This window comes from Leopardus geoffroyi, chromosome C2 (genome assembly GCF_018350155.1).
Source record: "Leopardus geoffroyi isolate Oge1 chromosome C2, O.geoffroyi_Oge1_pat1.0, whole genome shotgun sequence".
Lineage (NCBI taxonomy): Eukaryota > Metazoa > Chordata > Mammalia > Carnivora > Felidae > Leopardus > Leopardus geoffroyi.
This window is the reverse complement of record NC_059333.1, coordinates 11,229,314-11,252,335: the sequence shown is the minus strand read 5'-3', so window position 1 is coordinate 11,252,335 and position 23,022 is coordinate 11,229,314. Positions and strand designations below refer to the sequence as shown.

The 23,022-nt window shown below is 44.2% G+C and overlaps 1 protein-coding gene across 3 annotated transcripts in view; it reads left to right on the top strand.

Annotated features, from left to right (window-relative positions):
* The window catches only part of MRPS6 (mitochondrial ribosomal protein S6), a 66,881-nt gene extending 47,793 nt beyond the window's left edge, over positions 1-19,088 (top strand). For 2 of the 3 annotated variants that reach the window (XM_045501465.1, XM_045501464.1), the window contains exons 2-3: positions 3,552-3,691; positions 18,472-19,088. In XM_045501465.1, coding sequence (XP_045357421.1) covers positions 3,552-3,691; positions 18,472-18,661 — 330 coding nt within the window. In that variant the 3' untranslated portion in view covers positions 18,662-19,088. Of the gene's footprint in view, positions 1-3,551; positions 3,692-3,784; positions 3,915-18,471 lie in introns of all 3 variants that reach the window. The other variant, XM_045501466.1, reaches the window with a different exon arrangement.
* The last annotated feature ends 3,934 nt before the right edge of the window (positions 19,089-23,022 follow it).

Below are 23,022 nucleotides of genomic sequence, written 5' to 3'. Positions count from 1 at the left end.
GGAGCTTGTAGGTTGGAATGGTGAATATTGTAGAGTCACTTCTGTGAATCCTGTGGGGTGATTTGAATGGCCAGGCTAATGTTCAGTTAGGTTGGTGCCACGCCTGTCTACCTGATTACCCATCCCATGGGGAATTCTCTGTCTGCATACCTCTGGGCCAGGCTCATGGTTTCATTTGTGGCGCATCTTAGGGTTAGTGGATTGAGGCCTTGCCGGCATCTGTCAATCCATTACAGTATAGAGCAGAGGTTGGCCAGGGAGTAAATAATTTAAGCTTTGCAGGCCATGCAGTCTCAGATGTAATTAGAGATCTGCCTTTAGCATAAAAGCAGCATGGACACTATTTAAATGTATGAGCTGCTCTGTTCCAATAAAACTTTATTTGCAGGAACAGGTACTGAGGCAGATGGCTCACAGGCCCTCGTTTGCTTGACCCCTGCTATAGAGTGATGAGGTAAGGGATATGGGATGAGTGGAGCTCCCCTAATAAACCAGAATTATTTTTGCTTCTTCATCTTTCTTTTAAAACTTTTGAAATTACCTATGAAATTACCATGAAGTGAATGTGGCTATTCCAGCAGTTTACAATTTGACTTGACATACCTAAGTCAAACAAAATAGGTTTTGATATTTTCCTGAGTTACATTCTTTTTAAGTAGCTTTACTCTATTTTTGGATAGAAGAAAATTTTTTATTTCAGAGGAGGGTGCTCCATGTTTCATACTGTAAACATTGCAGTTGGAATTTAAACAAGACAAGAGTTATTGAGATATATTCTTTTTTAATCAGGCAAAACTGAAATTAAAATTTATGATTTGGGTAGCTAATCAGAAGACTGCAATCCATCAATTTTTTTTTTTTTTAACCTTACCCATTTCTTTATTTGGAAACACTGTTTGTCTGCCAATTATCATAAGTTAATTGGTGCAATACCAGGTCAAGAAATGGCATTGTTAATGAAATGAATTATTACCCTGCTGTTAGTAATGAGGCTTCTGCAGAAATACGGAAATGTCTGTGAACTCATGAAATGTGAGAAGAATTTAGTCTACGTGTTGATTAGAACTGTATAAAAATATGTGTACAATCATAAGGAGAGATTGCCATAGATTTTTCACCTAGTTAGTGTTCCTGTGAAGGAATTTGGGCTCCTATTTTTATTGTTTGCAGGAAATTTCTGTTTTATCATAAAGTTAAATACATAAATATAATTTTCAGCAGGAATTAAAAAAAAAAACCCAGTGGGCTACAACGTGAAATGAAAGTAAAAATTTTGTTGGTAAACCTTAAACTAATACTTCGCGCATTCACAGCATTTTAACAGAATTCGTCAGAAAGGAAAATTGATAGGAATGGTGGATTTTCTTTGGTTCCTAAAGTGCTCACTTAAAATTATTCTGCATTATTCTTTTCATTTGATCTGAAATGAGCCACTGGAAGGTAGCCTTTTCTGAAGTTCATTCCTGCACTTCGCTATCCCTTTACCTTCATCCCTTCAGTTAATGTCTTTGAGGAGAAGTGTCCCTTTTCCTTGCTGAGGTGTCCTCGGCCACCCTCTGCCCGCCCCCCGATTTTACTTCGCCGGCGTTCCTTCCCTTGCATCAGGCTCATCCACTTACTCGCGGCCATGGCATCTCAGAGTCCTGGCATCCCTCAGAGGCCCCGTTTCCAAATCTGTAAACCTTTTGTCTTTTTTATTCGGTGAACATTAACTGTGTAACAGTATGTAGTACGTACCAGGCCAGTGCTGGGCTTGCAGCAATTACACAATCATACTGGCCACTGCCACTGCCACCGTCGTCGTTGAAAACAGCGTACGTTCCATCCTCTTCACTTGCTTCGTGCCCCTTTACTAACTTGCTCATGTGTTCTGCCCCCTAAGACACTCTGCTCAGACTTGATGCCCCTCAGGCCCTGGCTCTGTTTCTCTCCCTTCCTTGCTGTCACACCTGTACCGCGGAAACTTGCCATCCAGCTTCTAGCCCCATCCCGCAGTGTGACCGTGTAGCCAGCACATGCTGGCCTTGCCTTCATTTTCGTCCTCTACCCTCTTGTTCTGGAGTCTGCCTCTTTCCTTTTAGTTTCTCTGACCAGGTGGGCCTGATTTTCCTCATACTGTCTGACTGCCTTTTCCGTTTGCTTTTCTGACTTCAAGTTCCCTGGTCAGCCCCCAGATGGTTGTGGTCCCCAAGGTTCTGTTGGTTGATCTCTTTGCCCCCTCCCCCACCCTCTCTCCTCGTCTCCGCTATTCCTAGGGCTTCAGACAGCCCTCCTGTGCAGATGATTATTAAATGGGTAATTCTAACCCTCCCTGTTGTTTTGAGCTTAAGTTAACATTTTGAGAGGTCAACTTTGAGGAGCTGTAGGCATCTCAAACTCAGCATGTCTTAAACCAAATCCATCTTTTCTTGTCCCCAACCAGCTCCTCCAGATTTTCCGTTAGGTGGTAGCAACAGTACCGTTTTCCCAGCCACCGTATTTTGGCACCCCTCTTTTGCCACATCTCTGCCTCATTCTCCACATTACATTAGCTACATCTCAGGTTTACCCTGTAAAGTATCTTTGCCTCCAGAATTCTTTTGTGTATACATATGTAAAGGAGAGATCTGGAAAGAAATTCACCAGAATGTTTCAAGTTTTTTTTATCTCTGGGTGGTGAGATTTTACATTGTTTGAATTTTGTTTTTCTAACAGGTATTTAGTATTTGTATGCTTGTATCCAGCCTGTCACCTCCCAGCCCTCCCGGGTCCTGGTCTTCATCCGGTGGAACTCCTAGTTATTTCCTCAGTGCGCTCGGACTTCTTTGCCTTTGCTCCTTCACTCAGCACCGGTTTCATTTGTTCTTTGCATCTCCCGTTGTCATTTTTCAGGGCTCCTCGCAAATGAGCTTTTCTTTAATGCAGTCGTTCTCACAACTGAATGTGCCTTCTTTCAGGAGCTTTCCAGCCCCTGTGTCACGTCCTGTGTTCTGCCCTCGTGTCTTCTTACCTGGGTTTTTTGTGTTAATCCCTTTATTAGATTGTAAGCTCCACGAGAGCAGAGATTGGCTCTTAATCATCCTTTTCCCCCCTTTTGGTTATAATCTGCCTGTTTTTCTTTGGGGACGACCCTTTTCCCCCTGGCTATGGTTCTGGTGGGACGGCCAATCAGAGTGTCCTGCCAAGAGGATGGGACTCTCTTCCCCTGGAATTTAGATTTTGAGTCATGGGATACGAGGACTGACCATGATTGGCGTGGATTCATCCTGGCCAAGGTGCTCTGAAGAAGCCATTTATTAGTTCCTGCCTCCCAGATCCCTGGAGCTGCTCTGGTTCCCGAACACTCCGAGGCCTGGTTCTTCAGCTTTTCCTTCGTTATCTGTGAGCTATCTCCTATCCTTACACTAAATGTCTCTCTCTTTAAATTTTAAGTTAGCAAGACAGTTTCTGTTGCTTTTTTCCCTGCCAGTAGAGCTGTTATGATTGGAACTGACCAGACTTTATCATTCTAGTTCTTCTATTGATTCTGATATGTTTTTTTCTTTTCTTTAAAAATGAAAACAAAAAAACAGCCAGAGACCGCTGCTGCTTTGAAACGTACAATAGAAGCCCTGATGGACAGAGGGGCGGTAGTGAGGAGCTTGGAAAATCTGGGTGACCGAGCACTGCCTTATAAGATTTCTGCCCACAGTCAGCGGCACAGTAGAGGAGGGTAAGTGTCTACATGCGTCTTGAAAAATGTCTTTGATAGGCTGTAAAGAATACTGGTTAGTTCATCTTAGAAATTGTTATAATTTCTCTGTAGATCGCCTTTGTGCCAGGTGGTGTGCGGGTCCACACTCCAGCCATGTTGTGTGTCAAATGGGGCTAGAGTAAAGCTGGCCCGTAGTAAACCATAATCAGAGTACAAAAGCAAGTCATGCTGGGAGCAACAGGTATATAAGCTTTTGATTGTGGGAAACTTTTCTTGTCAACCTAAGCACGGTTTTCTGTTGACATTTCTTAAGTTTTGCCTTTAAAACACCTCAGTGAGCAATGTGCTGGGCACACACTCAGTGCATCCTTTGTAAATATGTGGCTTGCGGGTAAGAAGTAGAAGGGTACTCCTTCTGACCAGTGCCTAACCCACAATAGAGAAATGGTTGTTTATGTACTCCAGACAATAATCACAATTGTCTGTTACGAAATTTTTTCTCATAGCAGCTTCCTCAAACATGTCAAAGGTCTGACTCTGTAGTAATAACTATCCTTGTAGAAATTCTCTGATATCAGTTTGCTTGGTGAGTTGGTTCGAAGCCTCTCTGAGCCCTGATGGTGTTATTTTTACACTTGTGATTTCTGGTGCGGATGAGGAATTTTCTCATATTGTTGAGTTTCCCAAAAGTAGTGATAGAGAAGATGGGAATCGGTTTTCATTGTCGTGGAAAAGTGCGGGAGTTGAAGACTTGATTCTCCCTCTGATACTTGCCAGCTGTGTGGCCTTGAGCGAGTCTTTAGCTTCTCTGGTTCTTGCTTCCTTGGATACTTGAACTCAGGTGGTCGTTCTCCCATCCACGTTGTCGTGGGGATCGAGTGATGCCATCTCTGGATGTCTCTGTGGACAGCACGGAGTGTTATCCACGTAGAGCTGGTGGGCCCGCGCAAGCGCCGTGCACGGGAGAGGCCTGCGTGCAGTCACGCTGCATGCTGAGGCTTTCCTGCCGCCTTTAAACCTGCTGCCAGGGCGTAGCACGTCCTGCGGATTTCATCTTTGGATCGCTTCACCTTGTTTTGTGCTAGTGTTCGGCTTCTCGAGAACACCTCTGAAGAGCGCCTGAGGTGTTGCTAGGCAACATGAAATGCACAGTGGCGATTTTCCTCTCCCACAATCATAACAGTGAGGGATGGAGACTGTGTATGTAACATTTTTTTTTAACCACAAAGGGGCTTCATTTTAACAGCAAGGCCGTGAATCCTTTTGCCTTTTTGCTTAGAGAGGAACATATAAAATTGAGCCAAGAATGACTAGTCAGGTTCTCTGATGGAAGGCACTGAGCAGGGACAGAAGCCTGTTCCCTCATTCAGGTGCTCTCAGGGATGGACACTAGGATTGTTTTCTTCTGCCCCTTTCCCAAGTAGCGGATTTGACTTTGTTGAGGGTTGGTGTGACCAGCATTGTAGATTTTGCACTTCTCGCAAGTACTTGGGTGGCGCTGATGCCTCTGTCCGAGGACCACACTTTGAGATCCGCCTTCTGTGTGCGGTGCTGGGGTTGGGTGCTGCTGTTCCTCTTTTGTGGACGGAATAAGTTCAGACCCTGGAAGAACTTCCCTGGAACTAAGCCAGAACTGCTGACGATGTCTAGCCCTACGTTCTGGATTCCTGACGAGGTGCACGTGCCCCACCAAGGACTCTGTGGCATCTCTTGGTTCATTTACATTTAGCAGTTTTATTTTTGGTTCTTGTACTTCCAGACTAGACTCCTCAGCAAAGGAGGAGCAGCATTCTTAAAGTGTAATGTATGTGTGTGCTCTATGTAGACACAGAACCTCCCAGTTGGGGAGGTTCATGTTTTAAGCTTGTTTTTCTGGGATTAATCAATGTCTGGTATGTGTTTGTTTAAGGTGATGTTCCCCAAAGTGTGGTCTCTGAAATACTAGATATGCTCGACCAAAAAATGGTGTGTGTGTGTGTGTGTGTGTGTGTGTGTGAGAGAGAGAGAGAGAGAGAGAGAGAGCACGCATTTAGATGTGGTCTGATCCCTTCTAGAGCTGTGTAGCATACATCAGTGTACTGATGGTGAGAGGCCCTTCAGTTAGATCCCTTCGTTTGTCACCTTTATTTGACCATTATCTTTTATTTTGTAACACTCATTAATACCCTTCACAGTGATTTTTGGTAAAAGAGGAGATGAGGGGCTAATATATTTTGGAGTTACCTGGATAAAGATTTAAATCGAGTGGTGTGTCAGATGTTGGCAGCTGGAGCTTGAGGGTGGTCTGGTGTCCTGTTGACTTCAGCTGGTCCTCCCCTAGGGTCACCACCCCCAGTGATGTTTGTACCAGGCATTTCGTTCATCTGCTAAGTTCTGTGTGTGCACTGCATGTAGCCACATAAGGTGTTACAAACATGTATTTAGTGGATTATGTGTCAGGATTAGGTACCAAGTGCTGGGAAGGCTCACTTTTTTGAGGTGATTAAGAAGAAACCGTGGACTTGTTTGTTACGAATTCAGCATTCGAAAGTTTTTTTTTTTAATAATGTTTTTTTAAAACATTTTTTTTAATGTTTATTTTTGAGAGAGAGACAGAGCATGAGCAGGGGGGAAGGACAGACAGAGAGGGAGACACAGAATCTGAAGCAGGCTCCAGGCTCTGAGCCGTCAGCACAGAGCCTGATGCGGGGTCTGCATTCATGAACCATGAGATCATAACCTGAGCCAAAGTCGGATGCTCAACTGACTGAGCCACCCAGGTGCCCCAGTTTTTGTTTTTGTTTTTTTAACTTTATTTATTGTTGAGAGAGAGAGCAGGCATGAGTGGGGGAGGGGCAGAGAGAGAGGGAGACAGAGAATCCCAAGCAGGCTCCGAGCCGTCAGCACAGAGCCGGAAGAGGGGCTCGAACCCATGAACTGTGAGATCATGACCTGAGCTGAAATCAAGAGTAGGATGCTTCACTGACTGAACCATCCAGACGCCCCTAGCATTCAAAAGCTTTTAACTCTTTGAACAACCCTGGAGGCCATGGCACATATCAATTTTCGGTGAGGCACTGATTTGAATCCTGAGGTTGGTATGTGAGAGCTAGTTTTTTAGCTGGCTAATGAGTGAGCCTAGATGCCCTCCAAGAATCCACATCACATTGTGGTGCTGTTGGTATTTTGTGTTTGTTGCTTTTGCATTTTATGGGAGGAAATATATGTGCTGGTGGTATTCCTAGGTCTTAGGATGGTTCTTGTGGTCGTTGTGGTTCCTGGTCACAAGGAGTTGTCAGTCTAGTCGGGGACTTGCCAGCATATTGCTGACCTAGGCACCGGCCACAGACTGCTGTATACCACTGCTACACACGTGCCACCTAGGCCCAAAAGAAGGATGTGTGGGTAAAGAGTGCGTAGGTAGGGGAGATACCGCTACCTCAGGGTTATCTGGGGAGTCTCCCCAGAGAAGGAGACAGTGCCTGGTGTTCATTATTATACCAGTGTATGCCAGAAAGAAAGTACAGATGTACAGACGTATGGATGTACGGATTCCACGTACTAGTTAAGTTGTCCCCCAGGTGACGTGACTTAGACAAGGAAGGAGTTAGCCAGATGCTCTGTTGCTCTTTGGGCCAGGTTGGGGTGGTTGGGAAGTTTGGGTCTTCTGGACCAGCTTTCCAGATAGATAGAGGCTTCTGGCCTCACCACCTGTTATGTCCAGGCAGTGTCTAGAAACGATGGGAGCAGAACTCAGAGTTGTGGAAGGCATGGGGGGTGGCATGCAAGTCTTACAAGTCTTGAGATTTATTCTCAGCTCTGGATTTGCTTTGGTCTCCTGGGGGCCACTAGATTTTCTCTGCTTTGTACCTTCAGATGTTCACCTTGGTACCTTCATCAACTCAGAAAGGGAAGGTGGGTGTTGTAAAAGATTCTTAACTGCATTCCTCAGAGTCTAAATGGGGACGATGTCACATATGCAGAGGGGAGCAGTGGGAGTACATGTTCCTTTAGACCCTTGCTAAAAAGGACAGGCATTTTCTGAGTCGTGGTGTCTGTCACTCTCGGCCAGAACCACTCCAGTGTCAGACTCCAGGACTGCACATACTAGTTGAAGGCTCTCTTTCCACTAGATGGGGCTGGACGGAGACTGAGCAGGCTTTCTGGTGGAGGAGAGAGAACTGTAGAAGAGACTGTGGTCCATATTTCAGTGTGCTTGTTTTTAAGAGGGTGCCCCCGGTTGGCTCTGACCATTTTTACCAGCTCTGATTTTACTGCGTTGAGATAGGACTTACTCCAGAAGGCGTGTGTGAAGACACTCTGAAGTAGTGAAGGAGATTTTTCTTGCCTGTTTCTTCCCCTCTTTCTCCATTCTCATTTGCATTAAAATGGGAATAAGTGCTTATAAGGTCTGCTGGCCTACATATAAGATGCCCTTCTATTTACGGGTAAGCAGAATGATAAAAATAACCGGCACTATGGTGAATCAGTGGAATTTTACTGACTCGCTCCCCAAATGTGTCTGCAGCTTACTCCAAGAGAGCTGGCACCCTCGCTAGAGGAGATTGATTCTTCTCTGTAGTTTTCCTGTTAGCTAACATTTCCATGTTCTCGTGCTTTCCTGCCAGCATTAAGTCCAGGCCAGCATCCTGACCCCATTCTTGTGTGAAGGTGCTCCACAACTGGGTTTCAAGGCAGGGCTGCTGTGGCCTTGGAGGTTTCTTTTTTAGTGGCAGCGCCCCAAGATTTGTAAGGATTCTGCTGTAGGTTTAGTGGTTTTAAAAATGTATGAGACCCAACAGATATAAAAGGAAATAGGGCTTTTCCACGCAGAGTGTTCCTTGGTTTTAAGGTGAAGAATTCACTGTCTCAGCGAAGCCTGAAGCCAGCAAGGTTTAGCTGATACAGTCTAGAAACTGGCATTCAGATGGATCTGTTTCCTATTCTCAAAAAGGCTCGAAGATGCTCCATGGTTTCAAATCCCTCCCATCCCCCTTCTCCACCCCCCACCCACCGTGAGCCACTCAGCGCTTTGGTGGAAATTTCCACTTGTCTGCCAGGGGGAAGGGGAGGCTGTGAGTGTGTGACTGTGTCTGAGAGAAACAGACAAAGAACATAACTCAAATTCAAGCGAGCGCTTTTACGGTAAACTTGTAAATAACAGGGTTAAAACAAAAGTGAAATAAAAAACAAATAGGAGCATTGCCAGAAGACGCATATCTTCCCTCAACAACCTGGGGCAGGGAGGGGGCTGGTGACAGCTTGGGCACAAGGTGACTAAGGGAGACAAGGGGTAGGACCCCAGAGAGGAGGGGGGAACGGATAGTGAGAAGAGATGCTGCTGCTGCCTCCCCTCCGCGCCCCATGAAGACACTGCTGTGGATGGAGTGTTCCTAGTGGCATCATTTTCCAGTGTCGGGCTCAGTCTGTCCTGGGGAACCCATTTCTCTGCATCTTCTCAGATCCCTGGGGTTTTCAGTCACAGTAGTGGAGAGATTTGTAGTGTTGAGAGTGTCTCAAGAAATACCGAGGAAGGTAAATTACCACCTTGAATACGGGCGCAGGTTCTATCCATGAAATAGTTCCCTCCAGCTTTTGAACACTGGAACCTGCAGTGAGAATTGCATTTGTGTATTGAACCTCTTTCTGTCCTTTCTCTGCTCGCCTGGTGTCAGTCACCGCTTCACTTGTGCTTCTGCAGAGTTGGTGCTGCATAGAAGGTCAGTGCTTTTCTGTAGGAAAGAGAGATGCCTGGGTAAAGCTGATTTCTACCTTGTAGGTGAAGTGATTCATTAGAACCACACGTGGGAAAACCCCCATTTAAATGTAAACACTGCTGGGCTTCGGGTTTCAGGCAGTGGCGATGCTTCCATCAGCCCTGGCCGCCTGGTGCGCAGAACCAGCTCGCCGGTGCCACCGAGCAGCACAGGGTTGAAGGTGCTGGGAGTGTATAATGTAATTAGACTTTAGATCACTAAGCTGGGTTCTCCAAGATGATCTGTCCATTCGCTGACTTAAACACTGTTTGGGGAATGGAGGGCTAACTGAAGAACTATTTTTCCTTATTGGAATGCCAGCTTTTGGGGATGTCTAGGCAGTGGCAGTTGTAGTCCTACTTCTCTGCTCTTTTCAAGCTCAAATCGTGAGGATGGAGGTAAGAGAGAGTCCACATGTGTTGTGACTTTGGTCTTGTATTTTGGTTCTGGCTTGCTTGGTTAGGGGAAGAAGGAAAAATTGGTATTTAATTGTGGTTATTGAATCCTCTTGATCCTCCCCTCCCTGAGGGCCAGGCTGAAGGGGAGGGCAGGGCCTCTCGGATTCCTCTGGAGACACTGAGACATTCCTCTTTTGGCTCCCTTGCCTTGAACAGCAACTTATCTGGGTTTCAGAATGGTTTCTCCCGGGTAGCCTTTGGGATGTAAGGAGTGGGTATCAGGGGAGTTCAAGGTCATTTTTTTTAGCCTAACTCCCACTTTTTCAGTTCTGTTATGGACCTGTGTGGTCACAGGAAAGGGATCCTTGCAGGCATCAGGAGCTGCCCAACCCCCTATTCTAAGTAGGCTGTTTCTAGGCTTCACTTTGTTTGTGTGCAAAACTGGAAATGCAGGGCTGTGCTTGGTACTCTCTCCTGCCCCTGTCATTCCTCGGGTCATCCTTCTGTAGTAAGAAAAGCCCAGCCGCCAGGAGGCGGATGTCCATGACCACCTCATCATCGCCACAGTCTCCTCCAGAACTGGCAGACCAGTGTAAATAGTGGGACCCCAGGTCTCTGCCAGCCCAGTAGCCCTGTGACCTCTCTCCCTGCCTGGACTACATGTTCTGGGTGGTCCAGGCCATTATGTTCCTCCTTTTTAGCCTCCCTCTGAGGTGTGCCCATAGCAGATGTTCACTGACCAGTTCAGTTTGTCCACTTACGTGAAAAAAGAATATATACTGGCAACAACCAGGAATTGGTCGTAGTCTTTTTTGTGTGGGGAAGCCATAACGGACCATTGACCCGTGGGCTTGGGCCACTGAGGTAGATGGAGATTGAGTTTGTCCTGGACTTATGCTTGGTTCCCTCATGGTGGGGTGAGACCACTTAATGCCCTAGGAGGGAGCAGGGGAGGTAGGAGGTTCAGCTTTCACCCAGGACTGGTGAACACAGTAACATCTGCCCCTCTCTGAGCCACTTCCCCTCTTTTCTGTTTTGGTGGTGTTTCATTTTTGTGGAAATTTCCACGGTATAATAAGGAGCATGGGAGTAGAAGCCGTCTTTGCCCACACGAACCCTAGGCACAGATCAGCAGGGTGTGAGCATGAAATGACTGTCACAGCTGTGGTGGTGGGCACAAACCCATTTGCATTTTGGCCAGTTCTCTTGTTTAGGTTTAGTTGCTAGAGGAGTGTCAGGACTGGTAGGGGGAAGGCAGAGTAGGTAAAAGGTAAAGGCTGTAAGCGTTTTTATAGTAACAGCGATCTTCCAGAAGCCAAGTTGCAGCCCAGTCTTAGGACTTCCAGGCTTTTCTAGCACTTCTCCTTATCCTTGAGAAACTTCCAGAATTCTGGCTGCAGGAACCAAGAGATGTGGTTGATAGAGTGAGGAACTATGGGGCCTGAAGTCTGGAACTTGCTTTTTACCCTGTGACCTGGAGCAGATCAGTTCCTCAGTTCTCTCATAAGTGACATGAAGGGGTTGAACTGCATTGTCTTCATGGTCCCCTCCAGCACTTACGTTCTGTGATTCTGTAACCCATTGGTCCCAAAGCAGTGTGTGGCTTCTTGTATCCTGGAGTCAAAAGATCTGCTCTGTTAGAACCCTGGCTGTGACCACTCAGTAACTGAGTGACCTTGAGCTAGTGACTTAATCATTCTGAAACTCAAAGGAGGCCATCTCTAGGAGGCCCACTTTGAAAACTGCTAAAGCAGTAGTGTTGCTAAGAGAGGGCTCCTGGACCAGAATAACACCCAGAGGAACTTCCTCTTGCATTTTCTGAATGGGCCACGTGGGGTGGAGCTTCTACTTCCTGCTTATCCTCTTCCTCAGAAGCTATCTGAAAGATGTGAAAGCACTTTGAAAATTAGAAAGTTCTATGTAAGACCCTTTCCTTTTAATTTCTGGAATAGGAGGTTTCTGATAATATCTGGCATCTAGCTTCCTTCCATCCTTGGGTATTTTTATCCTTATCACAAAATGGTATCCAGAAGCTTTGGATGTCTTAGGATTATTTGGTGAGTGCGAGTGTATGGAGAATGTTGTTCAGGAAGACTGCACGAGAGTTGAGCTGTGGGCAGTTGAGTTGGTCGTTGGCAACTGTACACCCGCTTTCTTTTAGAATGTTTAGTAGACACTGAGGCTAGCCCACAAAAATGCCTCTGGTACACTTGAATGGAAAATGGAAGAAAACAATGGTTGCTGAAGCCCAGATGCGGTATTTGAATAACTTGAATACTGGACTGTAAAGAAAGCCAGGCTTAACTCTAGAGCAGGAGATGTCTGTGGACCTTCTGGAGGTAGTGGGCACTTGGAATACTTCAAGGGCTGCCAGTAGTGATTGCCTGGGTTATTGAGTGCCCAGAGCATGTCCAGCCCTTGCTTTAGCACGTTCTTCCATATTACCCTATGTGTGATATGTGGCATTTCACCAGCACACTGCCTCAGGCTATCAGCACAGGGCCTTAAGTGTAATAAAGCAAAAGAGGAAGACTAGTCTAGGAAAACTAGATGAAAAGCAAGGGAAGAGGAAGGAACTGTAGAATTAAGTATGGTGGGAATGTTGGCAAACAGAGGGTGAGGTCCTAAGTTGTCTGTGGTAGTTTGGAGGGACATTTTGATGAATACAGAATGAAAGAACAAATGAATGAAATAGGAAGAAAGAAATGCTGGGGCAGTGTTGAGTGAGAGAGTTCCCTGCCCTGCCCACCAGGCCACCATAGTTACTGGGGCTTGGGGGAGTTGGATAAAGGGCTGGGGATTGGCAAAGAGAAGGTAATTTATGATTGATCACAGTAACTTTTTAGGTTCTATATTAGAGCGTTACTCAAGGTAAGTAATCAATAATTAAATATCAAACAAATGAGCAGTTCTTAAGTTTGATGATTTGCAAACCTCGTGCCTTCCATGTGGTGCAGAAATAAACCAGTGGAATTACACATTGGAGAATTTGGCCAGGTTGGTGTGTGATTTTCATGGTAAGTACAAATGGTAATATCATCAGTGAGCAGAGGTAAAAGTCACTTCCTAGAAGTTTGCCTGATGATAGAGGACTTTACACCATTTTTATTTCATTTCTTTTTTTTTCTTTTTCGATTTTTTTTTTAAACGTTTTATTTTATGTTTTGAGAGACAGAGCACAAGCAAGGGAAGGGCAGAGAGAGAGGGAGACACAGAATCCAAAGCAGGTTCCAGGATGTGAGCTGTCAGCACAGAGCCCAATGGGGTGGGGGGCCTCAAAACCATGAACGTGAGATCATGACCTGAGCCAAAATCAGATGCTCGACTGACTGAGCCACCCAGGCGCTCCTGTTTCATTTCTTGAGAAATTCTGGGCGGCTTCATTATCTGCAATTGCTCCCTCATCGCTGCCACCCATATCGAATCATTCACCAAGTCCTACCCTTTCAGCTTTCTATGTACCATGATTAAATCAACAGCCTTACAGAGATATAATTGACAACACAGTAAACTACATGCTTTTATTAATACATATTACATAATGTAATACATATACATAATACATTCACATATGTATCATATGTATATATACCCACAATATATGTTTGACATATGTATATATACCCATGAAATCACTACAAGCAAGACAATAAGCAGACTGGTCACCCCAGAAGTTCCCTCCTGCCTCTTGTGATCCTTCCCTCCACTTGTTTCCTGTCTATGACAACCACTGGTCTGCTTTCTTTCACTATAGATTAGTTTCTATTTTCTAGAATCTTACTTAGATACAATCAGACAGCATGTACCCCCCCCCCCCGCCTTTTTTTTTAACCATAGTTTCTTTCAATCAGCCAAATTATTCTGAGATTCATCAGTAGTGTGTATCAATAGCTTATTCCTTTTTATAGCTGAGTACTATTCCATCGTATACCATAGTTTGTTTATTGGTTTACATGTTGTTGGATATTTTCTGTTTCCAGTTTGGGATTGTAAGTGTTGCTGCTGTGAGCACTCCTGTACAAATTGTTGTAAGGACTAATGTTTTAATTTTCTTGGATAAATACCTGGGAGTAGAATGGCTTGATCATAATGGCAAGTGTGTATGTTTAACTTTTAAGAAAATGCCAAAAAAGTTGTATCATTTTGCAATCCCACCAGCAGTGTGTGAGAATGCCAGTTCCTGTCTTTCCTCACCAACACTTGGTATTGTTCAGTCTTCTTAATTTTAGCTTATATAGTAGGTATCTCTTTGTGGTTTTAATTTGCATTTCTCTAATGCCTAGTCCTATTAAGCATCTTTCTCATGTGCTTCTTTGCCAGAATATATCTTTGGTGAAAAGGCCATTCACATTTTATGCCCCATTAAAAATTTTTTTTTAAATTAAATTTTGAGAGTTCTTTATATTCTAGAAACAAGTCCTTTATCAGACATGGGATTTGCAAATCCCAGCCTGTCACTTGTCGTTTTTATTAGCAGTATCTTTCAAAGAGCAATTTTTAATTTTGATGAAGTCTAGTTTATCACATTTTTCTTTATGGATTTTGCTTTTAGTGTCATGTCTAAAGAATCTTTGCTTAACTCAAGGCCACAGAGGTTTTCTCTTGTGTTTTCTTCCAGTTTTATAGCTTTGTGTTTTATATTTCAGATCTGTGTCCCATTTGAGTTAATTTTTGTATATGATACAAGTATGGATCGAAGTTCCTTTTTTGCATACATATATAGAATTGTTGGCCACCATTTGTTGAAAAGACACTTTACTGAATTGCCTTTGGTCAAAAATCAGCTGTGCATATATGGATCTGTTTCTGGACTCTGTTCTACTGATCTGTTTGTGTATCTTTATACAAATACCATAGTGCCTTGATTACCATAGCTTTATAATGAGTCTTGAAATCAGTGTTAGTTCTTCAACTTTATTCTTTATCAGAGTTGTTTTGGCTGTTCTAGATCCTTTGAATTTCTCTGTGTACCTTAAAATCAGTTCATCAATATCTAATAAAAGTGTCTTTTAGGGATTTTGATTGGGATCCTTTTGAATTTATTGATCAGTTTTAGAGAATTGACATCTACATAAACCTCCATTTAGGTGGGTTTTCTTTAATTTCTTTCAGTAATGTTTTATGGTTTTTGGTGTAGAGGTCTTGCATACCTTTTGTCAGATTTATCCTTAAGTACTTCATATTTCATTTCAAGGTGTTATTATTTGTTGCTAATATATAGAAATATAGTTGACTTTTGTATACTGATCTTGTATCTTGCAACCTTGCTAAACTCACATATTCTAGTATCTTTTTTATAAATTTCTTTAGATTCTCTTGTATACACAGTCATTTCATGTGTAAATATAGACAAGTTTACTACTTATCAATCTGGATACCTTTTCTTTTTTTTCTTGCCTTGTTGCACTGGCAAGAGTCTCTAGTAAAATATTGAATAGAAATGGTGAGAACAGACACCCTTGTTTATTCCCAGTCTCAGGAGAAAAGATTCAGACTTTCACCAGTTGATATGATGTTAGTTAGTTCTAGGTTTTGCAGAGATGCCTTTTGTAAGGTTGAAGAAGTTCCTTTGTAGTCTTACTTTGTGGAGAGTTTATCAGAAATGGATATGAAATTTTGTTAAATGCTGCTGCTTTTTTTTTTTTTGCTATTATTGGAATGATCACATGATTTTTCTTTTTTAGTTTGCTAATAGGATTTACATTGATTTAAAATGTTAAACCAGTCTTGCTTTCTGTAATAAACTCTGCTTGATCATGATACATTATTCTTTTCATATATTTTAGTAGTCAATTTGCTAAAATTTTTTTTCATTTATGTTCATGAGAGATACTGATCAGTTTTTTCTTTTTTTGTAATGTCTTTGCCTTGTTTTGCCATAAGGGTAATGCTGGCTTCATAGAACACATTGAGAAGTGTTTTCTTATTTTCTGGACCAGTTTGTGCCAAAACTGGCACAAAATTTCCCCCTCAGACGTTTGGTGGAATTCATTGGTGAAACCATGTGGGTCTTTGGTTTTCTTTGTGGAAACGCTTATAACTACAAATTTAATGTCTTTAATAGATATAGGGCTATCCAGGTTATCTATTTCTTTTGGAGTGAGTTTTGGTAGTTTGCATTTTTTCAAGGAATTTCATCTAAGTTGTCAAATTTATTGCAAAATTTGTTTATAGTAATAGTCTGTCACATCCTGTTATCATTTCACCTCTCCCATTCCTGAATATTAGTAATTTGTCTCTTTATTTTTTTCTACTGATCAGTCTCACTAGAGATGTATCAATTTTACTGATCTCGGTGAACTAGTGTTGATTTGGTTTTGTTGATGTTTTCTTGTTTTTCTGTTTTCTGCTTCAGAGATTTCTGCTCTGATCTTTATTTTTTCTTCCTTCCTTCCTTCCTTCCGTTCTTCCTTCCTTCCTTCCTTCATTTTCTTCTCTTCTCTCTTCTCTTCTCTTCTGTTCTCTCTCTTTTTTTTTTTTTGTCTTAGTTTGTGCTTAACTTGCTCTTCTTTTTCTGTTTTTTTTTAAGGTAGAAATTTTGAGACTTTTCCTCTTTTCTTACATAAGTGTTTAGTGCTATAAATTTCCTGCTTTAGTGGCATTCTGATATGTTGCTTTCATTTTCATTCAATTCACATTTCCTTTTGACTTCTTATTTGACCTGTAGGCTATTTAGATGTATGTTTAGTTTTCAAGTATTTGGAGATTTTCCCGAGTTTTTTCTGTGTGATTCAAGTCCCTTTAGATTTATTGAGACTTGTTTTATGGCCCAGAATATGGTTGACCTTGATAAATGTGCTGTTTGCAGTTGAGAACAATGTGTATCCTGCTCTTTTTGTTTGGAGGGTCTATAAAGATCAGACCTAGTTGGTTGATGGTGGTGCTCATTTTTTGTATATCCTTGCTGGTTTTCTGTGTACTAGTTTTATTGATTACTGAGAGGAATATTAAAAGTCACCAACTATAGTTGTGGATTTCTCTTGTCAGTTATGTTAGTTTTCTTCCTGTATGAGGAAATTCTGTTGTTTGATACATACACGTTTAGGATTGCTGTGTCTTCTTGGTGAACTGATTGTTACATACTATCTTTTTCTATCGCTTGTAATTTTCTTTGCTCTGAGATCTACTTTAATATTATTGTGGCCACTGGAGCTTTCTTTTGATTAGTGTTTTTGCATAGTATATGTTTTTCTTCCATTCCACTTTGAATAATTATTTACTTGAAAAACTTTCCCACTAGGCTTGGCTAAGGGTGAACGATCACCTGGCAAGTTGTTTTGTGAGTTTGAACCCTCTTTGTATGGAATTACACAAAACGTCATCCTTTTTCCTGTAACTTCCTTCCTTGTTGAATTTGTCCATTTTCAGTTTGGTCTCTCCTGCTTTCCGTGAGAAATCCACCTTTCATGCTAACATAACACTACCGCTGTCAGAGATTTACTGTGGACCTGCTGTGTGTTAGTCTCTGTTCAGGGTGCTGGGGAGAGATTAACAAAGTCCTTCTTACAGCAACTATGTTTTGGTGGAGTGAGATAGACAGTAAACAACTATATGCTGTATCGGTGGTGATAAGCTCTGTGGGAACAAACAGAGAGTAAGAGAGAGTAATGAGGCTTGGTACGTGGAGCAAGAAGGATGTTGCATTAGGAGAAGTGATCAAAGAGGTCCTCTCTACAAGGTGACATTTGGACAGAGACATGACAGAGGTGAGGGGTGAGCTATGGGGAACTCGAGCAAAGAACATTTCTGGCAGAAGGAACAGTGAGAATGAAGACCTAGGATGGGAATATGTTCGGGGAGGAGAGTGTGGCTGGAACAAAGTAAGTGATGTCAAAGGTCGCCTTAGCCAGATGGAACACTGCAGAATTCTGAATGACTGCACTGAAAACTGGCCTTTTGCAGCACTGTGGTTCAAACCAAATGGTACAAGGGAGGCTTAAACTTTTAGAACTGAGCAGAGAGCGTGGGCAGGGAGAAGGGCTGCTGCTGCTTTTGTGACATCAACCAGCTGAGCCGATCCAGTTGTTGATGTGGTGAAGCCAGTGAGCTGTAGGAGATGCCCTTCTGCGTTATTCTGCTGTGAGTGGAGGAACGTTAAATTCTTTGTCTTACTCAGGATTCACAGAATTTTCTTTCTGGTCTTTGTCAGTTCTTGAACATGGAGGGTAGTCTTAGACAAGTCCCAGGCCTTTCAGAATGTTTTTCCTTATTTGTGAAGTGTGGCTGGTGGTCTGCACTCTCTCTGGTGCACTGAGTTACTTGTGTAACCCTTTGGAAAACTATAAGGCCTTCCCTAATAAGATGTTTTCTCAAAAATAGTTTGCAAAATCCAGCCTTGTTGAATAGTAAATTCTGTTCCTAAACCCATCATTTTACCGTATTGTCTCTATTTCCCTCTCTATGTAAAGTCACGGCACTTTTTGCTACCACAGAGTTTGGATTTGGATTTTCCTGAGAGTGTTAATGAGAAGAGCCATAGGAAGGGTGGGGGGTGGGCAAACACTTCTGTTTAGCTGGTCAGCTGGTACTTTCTATTTTGACAAAGGTGTGTATGTGTTTTTGTGTAGTTGATCTTTATCTGGGCAGGAGTAGAAAACATTGTCCAAAATAGTGGAAGTGTTATATTTCAGAATGCAGGAATTCACACATTTTTATTTTATTGCAGGTATTTCTTGGTGGATTTTTATGCACCAACAACCGCTGTGGAAAGCATAATGGAACATTTGTCTCGAGACATTGATGTGATTAGACCGAATGTTGTAAAACACCCTCTGACCCAGGAAGTAAAAGCGTGTGAAGGGATTGTCCCAGTCCCACTTGAAGAAAAACTATATTCCACGAAGAAGAGGAAGTGAGAAGATTTACCAGATTATAGCTTTATATTTAATTCTATCACTTTTGAGTACTATGGATTAATAATTTACAGACTTGACCCTTATATAAGAGTGTGTTACAGGTGCCATTTGATTTTTTGAAGGTATTTTTTAGCTCTTGATCTCCCTTGCCCTAAGAGGTTGGGGAAGGGCTCGGCTTAGAGCCACTTTGTAATCTGTGGTACCAGCACGTTGTTCTTGACTTCATTTCATTCGTGTGATTTTTTTGTTGGTGAGGACTTTGCCCTACAACAACGCTAACACCATTTTGAAGAGCAAAGCTTCTGAAAACTGCCTCAGACTGCAAGCTCGTTATTCAGGCTAGTCAACCATGCAAAATAAAAATTTAAGACCACTGCATTTATATGAGTAACTTTTGACCAGAATAATAAACGTAATTTCAGAAAAACTCGGGGAGGTCTTTTGTCTCTTCACCTGCCCCAGCACAGTGAACCGCCAGAGGCCCTGAGCGCCGTCTGCCCAGAAGCCCGGAATGCCCGCAGTGCGTGGGAGGGTTACCTGGTTACCAGCCCAAGTGCAGAGACTGGGAGAAGTCAGGGGCGAGGGTGGGGCAGGGATGTGTGTGTCCCTCCACTACCAGGCATTCTATAAAATCAGTGACTTTTTCTTTTATCTCACAGTTAACTTGACCATAGGTGGGTGTTGCTGTCTGTAGAGGGACGTGAAGTGCTGTGGCTTGAGCTCACGCGCTGCTTCCTCTCATTCTTCTGCACTCCCCCCGCCCCCGCCCACACCTGCCTCCTCCCCTCTCCCCCTACCCTGACCAGTTGGAAGCCGGTGGGGTTGCCCAAAAAGCTGGCTGGCACCAGTGCCTGTGGCCAGTGGCACTCTGAGCTCTTAACTTAGGGAGACTTCCAAGGAGCTACATCTCTTTTTTTCTGTTTTTTATTTGATACTTACGGACCTGCTTTTTAAAACCACATCTTGAAATAAAAAGACAAGTTTTGTATTGAGCGTTTTTTTGTTTCGGCAGGGGAGAGGTTGGTTGTAGGATGTTGTTACGCTTTTGAGACTAAGAACCAACCGGTCTTTGCTTGAACTGAGTGCAATTAAGGTTACCATATTTAGCAAATAGAAATGCAGGGTGCCCAGTTAAATTGGAATTGCAGATAAACAACGAATCTTTTTTTCCTCGTAAGCATGCCCCAATGTTGCATGGAACATACTTAGAGCAAAAAGCAATGTGCCGTTTGTTTGAAATTCAGATTTACCTGGGTGTTCTGTATTTTATGTGGCAGGCAACGTTGCTATGACGCCTGCCCAGAGACGGGGTGTGCTCTGCCTCGCCGAGCTTTGGGGAGCGGAAGCCGGCCTCGGGCACCCTGGCTTTGCAGCTGGTGGCGTCGCACCGAGGCGAGTTTGAAGAGAATCAGGAGCTAACAGAAGAGAACGCAGCTGGCATGCTCGTTTGCCTCCAACTCTGATTCCCTCAGCCCACCAGAAAACCCATCTAGAAACTAAAATTTCATCCCTGGTCAGTTCCAGATCATCTGTTCTGTGAGCCTTAAGTCACACTGCAGTCTTAGAATCAGTAAGTGCCACCGGCCTTTAGCAAGAAACAAATTCTCCTTTAAGGAAAGTCCATCTGCGGGCTCTGCCCGAGGCCTAGCAAGCGGAGGACCCGGTGTCTCTGGCAGCCGGATGGCTTCTGTGGCGGGTGAGGAGGCGGCTTCTTCCCGGAACGGTCACTGGCGTCTCCTCCTCAGTCTCCTCAGAGCCGGTGAACCGGAAGAAATTAACCAGCCTGTCCACCTTCCCAAAGGGGTGCCCTGCACGGGGTGTCCGTAGTGACAGAGCTTCTGTGCGTTAATTGTTGGGGGGAGCGCCAGCTCCTGAGTACAATCTCTGGTCGTTGTAGCTTGTACAGTCAGATCATGTTAAAGCAGGAAGGGGCCCAGAGATTAGGCCTCTGCCTCTTTTAAATCACGAGACGGAGACACAGATGTGCAAGCCCGGTGTCCCCAAGAATCGGGAGGAGCCCAGCTCCTAACTAATCCCGGGCTTCCTCCCTCTGTAACACTGCCCGTCTCTGCCTTGTCCCTTTGCTTAATTCTTTCTTTGTCTTCAGTTGATGTATAATTGACCCACTACAGTATCCTATTAGTTTCAGGTAGCCAATGTAGTGTTTTGGTCTTTTTATACATTACAGATGTACAAAATGATTGCTCAGAGAGGCCTGGTTACTCTGTCACCATATGGAGTTACTACTGTATTGTTGACTGTATTCCCCAGGCTGTAAATGACATCCCCATGACTGATTGTATAACTGGAAGGCTGTACTTCTTCATCCCCTTCCCCTATTTTGCCCACCCCCCTCCCACCCTTCCTCCCTTCTGGCAACCAGCAGCGCTCTGTATTTATGAGTCTGTTTCTGTTTTGTTTGTTTTATTCTTTGGAGTCCGCAAAGAAGTGAAATCGTTCAGTGATGGTCTTTCCCTGTGTGAGTTACTTCACTTAGCATAATACCCTCTAGGCCCATCCAGGTGGTTGCAGATGGCGAGATTTCACCCTTTTCCTTAAGGGCTCAGACAGCACCGAGCTTCAACTTCCTCACTGTAAAATAAGCCTCTTTGAAGAGCAGTAGTTCAGCAAAGAGGGTCATTAGAAACTGTAGCCTGGAAATAAAAGGGATAAAGTGGAGGTTATCTGGGAAAATACGCTACTTCCTGTTTCATTAGGAATTTCCTGAGAGTTTGGGCTTTCAGCCAGGCCGCGTGAGAGCACTAACTCTTCTTCCGAATGGCTTGCAAGTGTGTGTACTTTCGCTCAGGTGCCGTCCGACGCATTTTCGCTTCTCCTAAAGTTCAGTGTGTGCACACTGCGTGCCATATTTGGGGCCACACACGTCTTCTCTGGAACCTCATCTTAGTCCTTTCGGCAGCGTTACAAGGAAGCATTGTCATCCCTGGTGTTTGGATGAGGAAACAGGCTCAGAGCGATTTGACCTTGACCCTACAACTACCAACTGACAGCTGGAATCTTGAACTGGGGACCCTGAGGCCATCCAGTCTTTTCCCTTCAGTCACAGCGAACTTGTCTTTATTCTCTCCGGTTAAACCAGGCACCTGGATGTCTGGGGCGAGTGATGACTGCTCAGATGAGGAGTAGTGGTCCTCCTGGCCTGAGAGTGGTGCTGGCACATTGTTTTCCTGCACTTGCTAGTCCCTGGGAAGTTGACTGACGTTCTTGAGCATTCCAGGTCATGCCAGTGTTCAGAATCCTGTGGCACAGTTTAGAGAGAGGAAGGAGGCTGGCTAAGTAGGGCAGCCATGCAGTGTGCCACTTGCCCTCCTTGGAAGCTCCAGAATGAAGGCACAGTCTCTCCTCTCTGAGCTGCTGATTCATAGCTAGACCGTCAGCCACTAAGGGGCCCTTGTCCCCTTGCAAAATACCTGGTGTCTGAGCAGGGCCTGTGTGGGGGTCCTTTCCAGGCTGCGTGTTTGCCATCAGAGCCAAGAGTGTCTGGTCCTCCTGCCTAGGTTGGCGGTGGTCTGCTCCTTCACGGGGTGATTAGGAGCAGGGTTCTGGAAAGAAAGCAGTCAAAAGACAGCCCCTGTCCTCATGGGCTCCTAGCAGAGAAGGCAGGAAAGTGAGTGTGGCACCCAGCATGGGGAGGGCTGCAGAAGTGACAGGCTGAGGTCTGGGGGGTGAGCCAGCCCTGCGCATGCAGCCGCCCTGGGACCCTGAGCTAGAGAGCAGAGCGGCCCCTGTGGAGGGGAAGAGAGGTCCCTGACAAAGAATCCCATCAGATCTGGGGGACCCACAGGGATAAATTTGGAGGACTGGAGTCTGCCAAAATGCACTGAGCCTCAGAAGCACAGGAGGCCAGGGCTGAAGGTTGAAGCAGTGGTTCCAGAGCGTTCCCTTTGGGCTCACTTCTTGAAATGATGCATCTTCCTCAGTTTTGTTACCTTGACTATACTTGTGGTTCACTTTGGACAGGAACAAGCTTCTGGAAGTACTTTTTCACATGGGTTGGGCTCAGGAGGCAGGTAGAGAGTGTGATGGAGGCTGTGGGCCCAAGAAGCTAGTTTCAGATGTGTCTCAGAAACTGCTTCCTGGAGACGTTTGTAAGTGATGGAGGTATTCAGCAGGCATCTCGAGTCGGATGACTAGGTCCTGTACTATGGAATGTCAAGGAAGGACCGTTAAGCACAGGTGAGCCCCTTAGATTTTTGCTGAAAGGTAACATTTTTCTTGATTGAGATGAAGTATTTGTTTGAAGGATTAGGAGGATTGAAAGCATGAGCTGTGCTTCCCTCCTTGTAGTCGAGTCCAGAAGAGTCATGGTCTACCCCACACAGCCAGGGGATGCATGACAG